The sequence below is a fragment of the Lemur catta genome, chromosome 15, assembly GCF_020740605.2.
Source record: "Lemur catta isolate mLemCat1 chromosome 15, mLemCat1.pri, whole genome shotgun sequence".
Taxonomy (NCBI): Eukaryota; Metazoa; Chordata; class Mammalia; order Primates; family Lemuridae; genus Lemur; species Lemur catta.
Window position 1 is genome coordinate 29,245,980 of NC_059142.1, and position 15,301 is coordinate 29,261,280.

At 47.2% G+C, this 15,301-nt stretch overlaps 1 protein-coding gene across 4 annotated transcripts in view; it reads right to left on the reverse strand.

The window, feature by feature from the left end:
• MSI2 (musashi RNA binding protein 2) overlaps nucleotides 1-14,525 on the reverse strand; it is a 379,812-nt gene extending 365,287 nt beyond the window's left edge. For 2 of the 4 annotated variants that reach the window (XM_045525690.1, XM_045525691.1), the window contains exons 1-5: nucleotides 14,242-14,314; nucleotides 13,907-13,947; nucleotides 13,497-13,578; nucleotides 12,708-12,792; nucleotides 8,882-8,923 (exon numbers count right to left, since the gene is read on the reverse strand). In XM_045525690.1, coding sequence (XP_045381646.1) covers nucleotides 8,882-8,923; nucleotides 12,708-12,792; nucleotides 13,497-13,578; nucleotides 13,907-13,947; nucleotides 14,242-14,303 — 312 coding nt within the window. In that variant the 5' untranslated portion in view covers nucleotides 14,304-14,314. Of the gene's footprint in view, nucleotides 1-8,881; nucleotides 8,924-12,707; nucleotides 12,793-13,496; nucleotides 13,579-13,906; nucleotides 13,948-14,241 lie in introns of all 4 variants that reach the window. The other 2 variants (XM_045525689.1, XM_045525692.1) reach the window with 2 other exon arrangements.
• Nucleotides 14,526-15,301: the final 776 nt, after the last annotated feature.

The window sequence follows — 15,301 nt, forward strand, 5'->3', positions numbered from 1 at the left end:
CGCCCACGCAGGCATGCAGAAGGAAACACACTCAGCTGAGAGCAAGTCATGGGAACCACGACTTGGCTGGTTCCTTGCCTCCCTCCCACCAGAGCGGTCACCTCATTAATGTCACTCAGCATCACATTTTGCTACACTAGGTCTTTCTGCACTCTGTTCCCCTAGGCAGCCCCAAAGCCGGCTTCCATTGTAAACTTCTGTTCTTTAGGAAACTATCAAAAGCTGCAATGGGAGAAAGAAAAAACTTTTACAGGGCCTCCCCCCCTCACTCTTTCCCCTCCTCCAGTTTCTTCTCTTTGGTGCTTTATTCAACATCACTACATGCTCAAATCATGCTCTGAAAGTCATTTATAATATGTCAGCTTAAAAAAAAAAAAAAAAAAAAAAGATTGCAAAGGCCCGTTTATTTGCAATTGCCCAAAGAGAATAATTCATTTCGGTGGAGGGTATAGATGAAGCCCTGAATACATTCCTACACCGTTTTCTGCCCTTCAAAACAATAAAAATGTAAAAACCCAGACGAAGGAAGGCCCGAGGTGGCAGGAACGAGCATCTCTTGACCCCCAAGGAATTTATTCTCCTAGATCTTCTGAAGCACTCTCTCCCCAGAATGCATCATCAAGACCATTTTATTAGATTTTTCTAAACCCTTGAAATTGTCACATAATTGAAACAGAAACAGCAATTTAGAGCTCTTGAATGGATTTCTTAAAAAGAAAACTCTGTGCTTTCCCAACATCCCCCACCCCCAACCTCCACCGGCTGCTCTCACCCCAAACCTAAATTTAAGGCCTTTGCACACAAAACCCTATTTATCTTATAAATCCTCCCCTGCCATAAAAGTTACACATTCCCCTAATGCCTTAGATTTCAGGACATTTGAGAGAAACTCATCCCAGACAACAGGCTAAAAAAAGAATCCATTAGCATTAACTTGCCTGTCACAGCCAGTGACAAATAAATGAATGTGATGCTTTCAGATCAGTCATTGGGAGAACTACCCCCAGGCAGATAAAGAGGAGGACCGAGAGAGAGGTGGCTCACGGGGAGACCTCTCACACAGCAGTGTCTCAGCTGCTCCCTCGCCTCTCCCCGGGACTTTACTCTCAGAGGCAGCAAAACACAGGCATCAGATACGGAAAAGGAAATGAATTCCTAATGCCATCGAGCAGCCCCAAGATAAAGGCTGCCTGCTATCTCGCCTCGAGAGCCAGGACTCCACGAGCAGGCCAAGGCACCAACACAGAATTTTCCAATCTCAATGTGCTGTTCTATCCATCACCCCTAGAAAGGGGCAACGGTGCCAATCAACCCATGAGCCACTCGGGTGAGGTCCTCTTATGATGTGGGCAGTGCCACCTTTGGGGGACAGTAACAGATAACTGACGCTCACACTGTACCCACAACATGCAGATATCACCCGAGGCCATTCATATGTGTTAACTCATTTAATCCCCTTAACAATTCTACAGTGGAGGGACGGATGATATCCCATTTAACAGAAAAAAATGGAGGCACAAAACCATTAAGTGATTTGTCCCAAACTCCATAGCTGGTAAGTGGCACTTAACTATGCTAAACAGGCTCTTAGAAATCAGCCAATAAAAAATAACTTGAAGCTTCCTGGGCAGGCTATAACAAATTTTATTCCTCGGCCTGAGCATTTCACAGCGGTTCCCGCAAAGTGCAAGAACCTACACTCCACCCACCCAAGTTGGACACAGCAGGGCTTAGTGGACAGACGTTGGTCCAAGGCCAATCCCGACCCTGACTAGTTTTGTGGTCCTAGGAAAGCTATTCACCCTCCCAGGCCTCAGCTTCCCCATCTGTCAAATGGAGATAATATCAACTACTGCAAAGGATCGTTGTAAGGATTAAATTAAAGGACATTAAGTGTATAGAATCTTAGTGCTGCACCTACAACAGCCATTATTTTGAATTAGAATTTCTTTTTTTTGATTATGCAAAGGCTCAGAACTACAAAATAAAGGAGCATAGCAGCCAGGCACCCACCTTAAGAAGAGCTCTCCAGATGGTTGGAAGCCTGGTGCTATTTATCCTCGAAGAGAGGGGAAACAGGATATCTGTTCCACATGGGACCCAGGGGGACACCCGTCCCAGCTGGCGCGACCATCTTCGGCTGCTGCTACAACCACCATGGGGTGCTCGGCCACAAGACCGCACCCGCTCACCTCTCACACCACACAGAAGGCAGAGATGGTGCGATTCCTAACCCCAAGCAGCCACTCAGCCAAGGGCGACCCCAAGGAGACGCTGCCTGTGAAGTCACAGGTCAGGCTGCTCTGAGCCGCAGGACACACACACTGGCGTCTCACAGGCGATCTGTGATTTCCACATCGAGAAATGACATTTCACTGTCTACGCACAGTGAGGTCACGAACACAGCTTAGGCAAAGACAAGGTACAGAACTCTGGAATTGTGTCTATATCGTGGTCCCTTGGTTCATGAGGAAAAGAGGAAAGTAAAAGGTGGAAACAAGAGAGTGAGAGAGCTCTTCGTAAGCTGCCACACACCCCAAAGATCAGAGGTGGTATCTGCCAAGAGCCTCACTCCTAAAGAAGAGTCTATGGCCAGTCTGAATTCAGCCTAAACCACAAGTCCAGGGTGGAAGTTCTCCACAAAACTGCATCCACCATAGTCCTACCACTGACCCAGCTTCTACGCAGCTCCAGAAGCGCCCAGAACATCCTACGGGGCATCCCATGAGCCTGCACACACGTACAACAGGCTCCTTGAAACCTACTGAAGAAAGCACAAATGCCTGTGCTTTTCCTGGCCCCAACCCACTTCCCAAGCCGCCTGCTAGATCACTCTGCAGCACACACCCTTTGTGACATTGCACCCTGGCCCTTCCTAGTTCCTGGCAAGAAGGAAGAACTGCATTCCCGCCATTCTTCCTTCATACCTGTTCTGCAGAATCTGGGGAAAAGACCACCTCCTCCTAGCAGCTTAGTTCTCCTTTCCTTGAAATGCTGTTCCTACCTCCTTTCCTGTGCCTATCCCAGCCCTTCCTGCACCACAGGTCACCCCCTCACCCCAACCTGGAGCTAATACCCTGCAAGATACCATCTGTGTCTCCCTTGTTATTTTTCATTCACTCCATCTAAATGGAAGCCTATGATGTGCAACAGTGCAGTAGTAAGAGCTTTTTTCAACTTGGTAAAATATGCTTGTGCCCTTAGAGTTTATTGTCCAGTGGGAAGCAATAAGGCATGAACCTAAAAACCATAAAACTCAGAGCAAAGTGCCCTAACACAGTCCCTGGTGCTGAGCAGAAACTTGGTAAATAATTACTGAACTACTGAAAAGTGGCAGCTGACTGTATTAAAAGATATGGCTTCCATCTGAGAGTCTTAATCCTGCAATGAAAAATAACAGATATGGTCCACCCCACCCCTACCGCTGCTCCTACCTGGCTTTGGTGTTCAGACCTGACAGTGTGTCACAGACTCACCTGTGTGCTCACTGTGTGTATCTGCCACACTAGAGGGAACGCTCCCTGAGGGCAGGGACTCTGTCTCGCTGTCCACACTATCCCCAGAACCTCACGCAGTGCCAAGCAGAAACAGTCGGTGCTCTATAACATTTGGTGAATAAACGAATGAGTGCATGCCAAGCACAACACCTAACGGATGTGTGTGCTCCATAAGTCTTTGCTAATTCATTATAGTTGGAAGGGCCATAACCAAAGGAAAGGTAAAGTGCTGTGGAAATTCAGAGAAAGAAGTGTGACTGCTTCCGAGAGGGAGCCAGGGACAGCAAAAGAAGAATCGAGAGATAAGCTAGAAAAAGACCCCGGTGCAGACGTTGAAGGACAACAAGTACCAGGCTAGGAAGTTCAGACAGTGCGCAGTAGGCAGCAGGAAGCACCGAGGGTCTCCTGAATCCCTCCAAAAGTGGGTGCAGCACACACAGAGGTAGCAATTAACAAGCATCAGACGCGCTCTTGTTAAATGAACATTCTAGATCAAACAGGAGGAGAGAGACGATGAACTGTTATCTCCCTTGTGTGTTCTTGGGGCTTTCGGCCGAAGAATGTTTGGGTTTAGAAATTCAAAATAGGACATGAAGAATGGACGCCACCTCAAGGGACACCCAAGACGGTCGGCTGGCTCCTCAGGGACTGCCTTCCTCCTCCCTTCGCAGGCGGCAGGGGAGGCTCACCTGTCTGCCAAAAAACATCTGACACAGAGCACAGGAGCTTCATCGTCCCGGGAGACTGACCTTAACAATGAAACGGAAGCATGTGAGGAAAGGCAAAATCCAGGGAAAGGACATTTGTAGGACAAGGTGCCCCTCCTCTTTGAGCCGACACCTGCTACTGACTTAGAACGCAGGAAGGAGCAGCGCTCGCCGACAAGAAAGAAGCTAAGCCACTAATCCTCCAAGGTCCTCGCTGCTGTGGAAAAGGGCTGCGGCCACACGACCACATCCTCGCTGGGAACAAGAAAACCCACCGGCAGGTCGGTTAACGGTGGCTGCCGAGATGACAGCTGCAGATCATCCAAGATGGCAAGATGCTAGAATGACCCGACCCACAGCGGCAAGGGAAGGCCAGCTGCCGAAAACTCACCCTTCGCCCTTGAGAAGCTGCCAAGAAAGCACTCCCCCGGAACAGGAGGTGTGCGTGTGAACGCTCGCGCTGCCACTGCACCCATCTGGACGCGTGCTTAGCAGAGAACCTTCCAGGGCCCTGAAGCCACATCAGAGGACAAGACGGGAAGAAGCAAACCTGGCTTCCAGCTCAATCTTGCCACAACTTAACTGTGTGACCTGCAGCAACCAACATAACTTCACGGGGTGGCAGCCACCTCCGCTGTGCAGAAGGCGGCCGGATTCAACTCATTCATTTAATCACTGAGCGCCAACAGCTCCCTGCCGTCAGGGAGCTTGCATTCCAATTAAGATTTTCTTTAGGTCGTTTTTGCCATTGTAATGTTTTTTATCCTATTAAAATACAAGTACTTCTATAATGATAAAATCAGCAAATATCTGCGGGGTGCAAATATTCCCAGCAAAGAATTTTGCATTTATCTTCAAAACAACTTCATGTGGTGGGGACTCTATTTTCCCTCTTTTACAGCGGAGGAAACTGAGGCTTGGAGGGACTTAAGTGACTTGCCCGTGGCCATCAGCTGTGACCGAAGGCAAGTAGAAATAGGCTGAAGAATTGAGATCTCCCTGGATCGACAGATAAGGGTCTGGCCTCTACAACTTCAGGAAGGAAATGGCAATGGAGAGGAGGGGGAATGTTTTCTCACACACAAGGATAATTAGGACAGATGGTGAGTTACGCCCAGACTCCAAGCTCGCTGAAGGATGCTCCTGCTTCCTCCACACACGAAAAAGAAGCCACAAGCTGGAGCAAAAGTCTTGCAGGCAGCCAACCCTCCAGCCCAAAGAGAACAAAGAAAGGGTAGAGAATGATCGATGCCTGTCATCCCTTCTCCAACGGCTCCAAATGAAGTCATCTTTTTAGAAGAGCATGACCACTTTAATTTTTAAAAAGATAAGGGGGGAAACTCTTACATATTTTACAAAATGAAATAATCATCCAGAGAAATGGGAAGATCTAGAAGGGACCTCTCTTCTTCTCCTGATCAAAATGTACTTCCCTAATTAACGGACACTAGTCTCCGAAGAGTCGACCCTTGACGAGTTAATAAAGCCCCATTATACTTCAGTTGCGATGTGAACATTTACATCGCAAAGGGGGATAAATGAACTGCAGGACTCAAAACCCTTCCTCCGGTCGCTCATTAAAATTCTGGTCAAAACAGATTTTTATTTATATGAGACATTAAAGAATATTATGACAGTCCTAATATGAAATCTGTTCTTCACCGCCACGGATTTTCTTGCGTATTAAGTTACAGTTTCTTTCCACCGGTCTTATTTTAACACCTCCACGGAATATTTCTCTGGCGAGTGTTAGCAAGGAGGGACAGCCAGGAAGCAAAGAAATGGATTCTAACTGAAACGCACACTGACATATCATTTACAAGCTCTTCACCCAGCCCCCGGGGGAGGGGCACGGTTCACCCTGGCACCGTGACCCTCACATAGAGACGTAGAAGTTTTATTGAAGGCAGATAAACAATAAATAAATACGGCCTGACTTAAAGTTCTGTATTCCTGCCAGCTGGGTTTTGGTCCCCAACACTGACTGCAGTCTGAAATACTGGTGGCCAGGCTCAGACTCTATTGGCGAGTCACTATACACAGGGAAGGTCTCCCGACTCTGTCCCAGTTCCCAACCACCATACAACCTCGGCAATGACCAGGTGGCCTCACCGGGGTTGAGCAACTCTAGAACCATCTGAAAGGATGGCCCAAGGGGTCGGACGGAGAGATACTACCAGACGATGTCAACAATGGGATAATATCACAGAGGGAAGGCCTGGGTGTGTCTCTTAGACCTCCATTTGTGCCTCAGTTTCCTCATCTACAGAATGGAGGTGATACTAGTACACACCTCATAGGGCCGTGTGTGGATTAAATAGATTAACACACATAAAACCCCCTACCACAGTGCCCGGCACACAAATTCAATTACTCGCTCTTTCACAGGATTGGTGGGAGGGCCTCACAAAAATAACACTAAAAATAGCCAGTAACACTCACGTGATTATTACCGTGCACCAGGTCTTTCTTTTTTTAAGCATTTTACCTTTATTAATTTATTTAATCTGCAGAAAAACTCTACGAGATGGGGAAACTAAGGTTCAGGGACGTTAGGGATTTGCCCAAGCTCACAGGGCTAAGAGGAGTGGCACCATCAGCATCTGAACCCAACCAGGCTGCCAACCTCTAAACAACAATCCTAACAACGATGAGAAAACCAACAACATAAATGGTGGACAATGGCAATCAGTGGTGAGGCCCCTGCCACATACTACGCTCTTCTACTCTTCAGAAACACCCTCCGAGGGAGCTACCATCATCACTTCCATCTTACAGATGAGGAAACTGAGACTAAGAAAAGGGGATCTGCTCAGGGACAACCGTCTAATGCCAGCGGGATTCAGATGAAGCTGGGATACAGACGGAGAACGGTGAAGTCCTTTGTAAAGTGAAGTGGGCCATCAAAAGCAAGGTGTTATTAAATCCCTAGAATTCCATGGAAAGATGTCCTCCCCCCACTGGTTTAATGTTAACTCAGATCTAAAAGTCTGTCAATTCACCTATAAACATCCCAGACTTGGGACTGGGGGTTGGGGGAGGAAGGCACACTTTGACATGTGTCAGAAATACTCTGTCATGTTTTCAGATCGAATGCATCACTGAAAAACCAAAGGGCAGAGTATATTACAGCAAAATACTGCTTTCCTAGTTTTACAGTTGGGGGAGGGGGACAACAAAGGGGAGAGGAAAATAGGTCAAACCCATGGTTTGACCAAGTCAGGGATTTTTCCAGTTTCCCTCGAGGGGAATCTGATCTAAGTTCTGAGTGATCCAATGACTAACCTGGAAATTTGAAGATTCACACTTATGGAAGAAACAGCAATTCTTCCAAACCCAGGAAATACTGCTAATTCTCAGAAGCCTTCTGAAATGTGAAGGATCACACACAGTTTGGGAAGCAACTAACATGGTTAAGACAATTCCTATAGTTTGTACTAAGTACAGAAATAATCTAATCTCTTTAGTTCATTAATTCTTACCCTTTGCTTAAGCATTAGGGAAAAAAAATGCCTTAAAATATTTCATTCTATTTCCTTAAGGAATTGTGTTTCCTTCTTAAGAAAGAAAGAAAGAAGGAAGGAAGGAAGAAAATAAATCATGTGGCAGGCTCCAGACCTGAAATTCTCAAAATATCATCCACAACAGCCAACTTTTTCTATATTAATATGCAAAACCATTCCTCCCTTTACATAATTAAAAGGTTCCACTTCTGGGAGACTATGCTTAAAGAAATAAACTGAATTTGCTAAAGCCACAACCCTTTCCTTTTCTGACTTACAATCAGAAGCTTCAACTTTTCCCCTGTCCCTAAAAGCATGTCAAATCCACAAGATGCAGGAAAAAAATATTTCTTTCAATGTTATATAGGGAACAAGAAAGTATAACTAAAAGTGAAAATGTAACATGTAAGCCATAAGCCCTTCAAATGTAACCTTAGGCTTCGTGCAGCCGTGTGCCTCACAGGCACACCTGGCAAGCTCAGTGAAAACTATGTTAACTACACACTTCTAAAAAAGTGAAGCCCTATCTCGATTCCTTAAGCAAGTCTTGTAGTACCACTCTTACACGGTTACAACATTTTCAAAACTTCTCCACCCAGGCACCAGCACTTGCACAAATAAGCAGCATTGTTGGTTTCAAGTGTACCCTGATTCATCCAACCAACCTGAAATGAAGACATCCACTGCTTCCTTCCTGAGTTAGGGCTTTGTGGATCTATGATGTTGTTTTTACCCAAGAAAGGGTAAGCTGTTTATTTAAATTCTACTCCTTGCCATAAACTCCAAGTTACAAGGCCTCCAAAGAGTACCCTCCAGAAAAGAATCACAAGGAAATGTTCAACTTTTCCTGATACGATCTCAGCAATGCTTAAAAAATAAACAGAACGCTTGCACAAGTATTGCAATAGACGGAGCCACGTCCTCCCACAAAGGATCAGACGCGTCCCTGCCCTCAGTTGGGTGCTCAGAACCCACCTTGGGATGGGTAACTTGGAGATGCATGGTTATCTCACAGAACTCCTTGCCTGGACTTCTCACCATCACATGCTGATACCCTGAAGGAACGGCGGACACCAGGTTTCAAAAGTTCATTGCCAAAGCTCTGTTTGAGACTTGAAATCCTTGGCAACCATCTCTGAGTGCTACAAATCTTATTGTTGATTCTCCCACTTACCTTGGGTTGCGCTCGACGAGGGAATGCAACTTTGGGGTCAATCTGGGAAAAAATGGAGAAGTAGGAGTCAATGAAGTACTTTAAGAAGAAAAAAAATGATTAATCGCCTAATTATTAATCACTCATTTCTCAGGCTTATAACACAGCTTTTACTAACTTCTCGAGCAATTCAAAAGTTCCTTAAACTTTGATCTTAACTTTAACCACCCCTCTCAAAATGGAACTAATATAGCTAGCCTTTCTGAAATGTTTCCCCATGCATTTCAGTGTGTGATGCTCTTAATAAACCAGATCTCACGTATTCTTATTTAGGCAAGGGCTTTTTCTTTCACAGACACTGAATATTAAATAGTACCTGCATCTAATTTGTGATGCATGGCTGGGAGAAAAGATGGGAGCATCATTATCATTGGAAAAAAAAATCATAACCTGAAAATTAAATGTAAGTATTTTCTAGCAGTAGGTAATTGGATGGTATTTCTTCTCCCTGATGAAAACTAGACAACACAGGAGGGGAAGAGGCTTCCAAAAATTTTAAAAATCAACAGCATCCAAAAACTCCCCATAGACATCCAACACAAGGCTCTGCTTGAATTAATTCACTAGTTTTCGTGATAGCAAAGTACCCAGGATTAATCAAAAGGATCATTTGTTTTGTAGTTATACCTCAAAAGATTAAATAATAATGAAAAGAAAAGGAAGCATAACAGCTAAATCTAGCTGGATTTTATGAACAACAAGGGGTAAAAATCTATGAGCAACATAAACCCAAATTAGAAAAGAGACCCCATCATGGGGAACATTAAAAAAAAAAATTACTGAACAAAAGAAGTCAGAATCTATGCAATAATTAGGGGGGTCCCCTACTCCAAACTCAATTCAAATGGAAAAACATCCTCCACTCCAAATCAGACACTTGCAGAGCACATGATTCTCAGTCAGGATCTAGCTTTACAACTCAAAACAATTCCCACAGAAGCATTTGAATCTAACAGGCTGATTTGAGGTGGAAAAAGTTATTGCACAGATAAAAAGAGAAGAAAGGGAATTTTTAAAAAATTTCTGTTGTTGGTTTTCATTAGATTTCTAAATGTCCCAAATCTTTGGGTAAAATTCAACACACAGGATAACATAAACATTGCTACAAGTTCTTTCTTTATAGGCTTTAGCTTTCATATTAAAAATTTTCCTTTTTAAAAAGTAAATGTGACCCTTGTTTTCACTTCTGCCATGGGGGGAAAAAGAGTAATGCATTGGGGAAAAGCATGGGGGTAGGGAGGTTGGAAGCACACCACAGGTGACAGTCCCTTTGCTCCCTGACTTAAATCACCCAGGACCCCCAGCCAGTAAGACATGCGAGGATTTACCACGTTTATTAAGGTGGTTTAAAGACCTAATAAAAGTCTGCATTGTGTTTTCTAACCTTTAAACATCACCTGAGAAATGAGAGATTACTTTTCAAAAACTAAAATAGACAAAAATCTCTGTCTGAGCTAGGAAACTACCCTTTCGAAAGATTAACATTACTGCATCTACAGGTGTGTCCAGCACTGACTAGAGCTTGTCTACAAGAGAAATACAACAGGTGTGGATTTTCCATTCTGTTGACCAAAGGTAAGACAGTGGCATCTTTGCATAAACACTCCCCAAATGGTTTTTTTTTTAGCTGACCAGCACACAATTGTAATCAGAAATCACCTTGTTTGGGGGGGGTAACAGGTGAGGGGCATGTCAAGGGAGGGGCCAGGAGCTAGGAGTCAGGTGCAATGGAGAAAATGAAACACTAAAAAAAAAAAAAAATCTAAAATCGCAAAACTAAAAAAGCCAATTCAGAACTCCTGTATTGTGTGAGGCAGTATCAGCGAAATAAATCATAATCCGAGTTCTCCCGTGTGCAAAGTTTACACGCTGAGATCTCTAAAGCAAAGGAGAGGTCAAGTTCAGCATGGCAAATCCCAACCTTTTGCACATCCCTGTCAACTATTTTTTAAAAACAAACAAAAAAGAAAACTACCAAAAATTAAAACATTAGTTAGTTAGGTACAGCTCTACTTACTGTATCTACAAGTCCTCTAGGAAAAGACTAGGGTACTATTTTTGATGTGAATGGCCGTTACCTAAACAAAGCTTTTAAGGTAACGGTAAACAAGATCCTCGTTTCCATGTCAATAAACCAACCGCTTCTGCCTCCTGCACTGAACGTTGAAACAAAGTCAAAAGCTAGGTTATACTAAATAATAGCAACCACAACATCTCTACAAACAATCAGGGAGGGAAAACTGCTGGCTTTGCACCTGACACTGAGGGATCCGACCCACCAGCCACCACAGAAACCAAACACTAGTTCTCCCACCCAGGCAGGGAGAAGGGGTGGATAATAAATTCCCAAATTTGCCTTGAAATGATTTGCATTCTTAATTTTACTAGCTTTTTGAAATGTCTAGCCAAAGTCAAGGAGAAAAAAATTCTTGAGACATCCCTTATTACCCTACAAATGATTATTCCTGAAATTAAATTATCTAAAAGTACAAAAAGGTTGGGCCCCAAGCTATGACAAGTCCAGTACAATGAATAAAGCCACTAAGAGTGTGGGGGGGGGGTCTTTCCTTGGGGAGAGGGGCATGCACCTGATCTCTTTGACCAGAGAAAGAGGGTGAATTTGCAAAATCAATTCAAGTGCATGGAAGGTTGCCAGTTTCTTTTTTTTCTTTTCTTTTCTTCTCTTTCCTTCAATGTTAAAGCCCAAAGGGGCTTGAAAGATCATCCCAGTCCATTTATTGTACAGAAGAGAAAACTGAGACCCAGAGGCAGGGAGCAACTTGGCCAAGTTCAGATCAAGCAGCTGGAACCAGAACCCCATCTCTGGCCTTGTCCCACTACCTAACACGGAGAAGTAAAGTTCCAGGCAACCCACCCACATCATTTTAACGCCCCTACTTTAGGCAAATATATAAAAACTGTGGGGAAATTCTGGTAGACATAAAGGGAAGAGAGGAGAGGCAGGAAGCCAGCACAGGAGCTAAATAAAACACTGCAAACCACCCCCCACCTTTAAATTTATTATTATACACAGACACTTTTTCTTCCCTTCCTCTTCCGACCTCTACCTTGGGTCTTTTCCCCCTTCAACTCTGCATTTTAAAAACTTCTAATGCTATAAAAGTACCCACACTCAAATGGAAGGATCTGAGAAAAAAAAAAAAAGAAGAAAAAAAATCACTTTGAAACCCAAGGCCTTATCAGCCTTAGATTTCACGCCATCTGGAGTCACCCACTGGATGCCTGGCTTGGCTATGCCAGAGTCTCCTTCCCTCCTCAACCCGCATTCCAAATCCCAAGTGCCCCAAGAGGAACCTGTTGCCTGGACCTGTAATTAGCGCCCCCTCCCCTGCATCCCACCCCGTCCCCATCAGCGGTGAAGCCGGCTGTGGCTTCTCATAGCCGATTCCCACAGCCACAGTTGGTACGTGCTGGGCTCAGCTGACAAAGAAAAGTTGCATTTGCTCTCTGGTGGAGTTTCTCTGCACAGTCCCTTGGCCGGCAAGATATCCTCTCCCGGAGCCGAACCCCCTCCCGGCCTAGCCTAAGCTTGGCAGCATCCGAAGCTGCACTGGGACGGGCTCTAAAAAGCAAACCCCAAACCCAGCCACCGCGGCAAACTTCTGAGCCAACTCACTAGCTTGGTATATAAAAGTACCCAGCTCTAGCAAAGAAGCAAAAAAAAAAAAAAAAAAAAAAAGGCGCTGTCCCTTTAAATAGGGCTGTCAATGCCCAGATCGTTCCTCAAAAGGGCGAACAACAACAACAACAACAAAAAGCAACCTACCGTCTTGGAATCTAACTCATGGTGGGGCTGACCTAATACTTTATCTACACTTGCTGGGTCTGCGAACGTGACGAAACCGAAGCCTCTGCAAGGAGACAAAGAGGGAGAAAAACAAACAAGAAAATGTGACACCATTGAAAGCAACAAGGAGTGAGACCTAATGCTGAATGGGGAGCAAAAGTTGCCCCCCAAGGGCCCCACTCCCACTCGCCACCCCCAATTCCCCTCCTGCCTACAGCCCTCCACCTAGCGAGGAGAAACATCCAGGTTGGGGGGGAAGTGGAACGGGGGCAGGGCGGGTGGAGGTAACTTGGAAAATGCTGGTGCCTCACTCTTTAGACACCTCAGTTTCCTCTCCTCCCCTTCCCTTTCTTAAAGGCTTTGTTTTATTCCGGAGAAAGCCCGGCACTTGGAAGAGATTCACCCACCAAAGAAAGGTCTTAAGAGTTTGGGGAGCTGGGAGTGTAGGGGAAGCATACATTTAAAAAAAAAAAAAAACTATGAAAAGTGAATGAAGCTGAAATGTCATTTTAAACAGAGAAAAAGCAGCCACGGGAAAATGACTTAAAGCGGAGAAACGGGTATCTCCGTACCCAGAGTTCAGCCGCAGTTAACAATAACCTCTGGGGGTACCAGGGGCCGGGGATGGGGGGGATAGGGCGCCGTTCGAGATCAGCCACGCGCCTGAGCCCCATTCTAATCCGCTTAGCTACTTCCGAAGACACCTCCAAAAATAAAACTTAAACTTTGTTCTAAAATAAAGACAAAATCCAGAAGGGAATGGTTTACCTGGAGCGTTTCGTAGTGGGATCTCTCATGACCATACATTCTCTAATTTCTCCAAATTTGCTAAAATAGTCTCTAAGGCTATCTGTAGAGAGAGAAAGAGAGAGATGGGGGGGGTGGGGGAAGAAGGTGTGGAAAAAAAAAAAGCAATGCAAATTTTGATCAAGGACAAAAACCAAAAGTAGTTTTCTGTTGTTATTCTGTTTTGTTTTTGCATTTTTTGCACACGCGGGGGAAATTCGGCAACAGAGGTCGCGTAGAGGGCTCGGAAAGGATTTGCTATTAAAAAAAAATAACCTTGCACAGGAGAAGTGGGGAGCCAATGGAGGGGGGGGCTCCTACACCGGGATAACAAAGAGCAATAAAGAAGCCAAGAAGGGGGGGACCCAGGCGTCCCCCCCTCCCTCCCTTACCTGGTGAGGTCTGCCAGCTCAGTCCACCGATAAACATTTTACTAGAGGGAGAAAACATAACAGAAGTGAGCACCGATGTCAGATCGGCCATTTTGACGTGTAACTTACAAAAGCTAAAAGGAAAGCGGGGAGCGAGCGAGCGAGAGCCGGGAGGTGGGGTGGGGGAGAAGGTGACGGCGAAATGCAATCCAAAGGTGTGTAACTTCCACGGGGGGGGGGGGCGCGCGGGAAGGGCGGGGGGGCGCGGGAGATGCCCGGCTCCGCGCACCGCCGTCCCCGCCGCTGCAAGGAGAGCGAGCCCGAGGCGGCGCGGTGGGCAGCGGCTGGAAACTTACCCGGGGTCGTGCTGGGAGTCGTTGGCGCTGCCCGAGGTGCCTTGGCTCCCATTTGCCTCCATATCTGAGCCCCCCCGCCCCCCCCACCCCCAAAAAACCGAGCCCCACAGCGATCGGAGCGGAGCGGCGGCCGGCTCCGAGCCCCGAGATCTCCGCTCCCTCCTCCCCCCTCCTCCTCCCCCCCGCCCGGGCTCCTCTGAATCTCTCTGCGAGCGGCGGAGCCGGGGCAGCGGCTAGAGCCGTCACACGTGGGCTCGGCTTAGCTCAGCCCCGCTGCCTCGCACACCCCCCGTCCCCGCCCCCCCGGCCCATCCCCACCTCTCCCCCTCCTCCTCCCCACCCCCATCTCCTCCTCCTCCTCCCCCTCCTCCCCGGCGCACGTGGGGCGGAGTTCTAGAACGTCGTGTAACCAATGCCGGTGACGTCACGCACCCCGGTGCGGCCCCCGCCTGCCCGCGCGCGCACACTCGGCCCCCAGAGGCCGGACCCACGGGGGTGGCGCGCGAGCCCCGCGGCCCGAGGGGGCCCCGCCTCCGGCCTGGCCGGGCGCGGGGCGAGGGGGAGCGCGCCCCGACTTCCCGGGATCACATGGGCTGCCGCGGGGAGGGTGGATCGGGGGAGGGGGAGGCGCGGGGAGCTGTTCGCGGCTTCTCACCCGGACCTGGGAGAAGACGCCCCCCACCCCTTGCAGTTCGGCCTCTCCATTCAAGTTTGCCAGCCCCTGCCGCCAGGATCCGGGGATGGCACCGGCCGCCCGCCCTGCTCTGCGCCCTGTTTCCAGCCACCGCGTAGAAATTTAGGTCAAGGACGTCGGGAGCAAACCCACACCCTGGCGCTTCTCGGGCGGCACCCGAGACCCCCCAGGATCGGGGGGCTTCAGGATGGCGGGGACCCTCCCACACAAACATCAGCCACAAGTTTTATTTTCCTTTCGCGCTGGAAGTTCTCTCTGGCTCTCGCTCTACACCGGCACGTCTTGCGCTGCTCCCCGCCCTTCCCCAGCAGAGGTACGAATCGGTGCCCGGGAAAGGTTATTTTGGAACTTTGAGAAACTGACGCG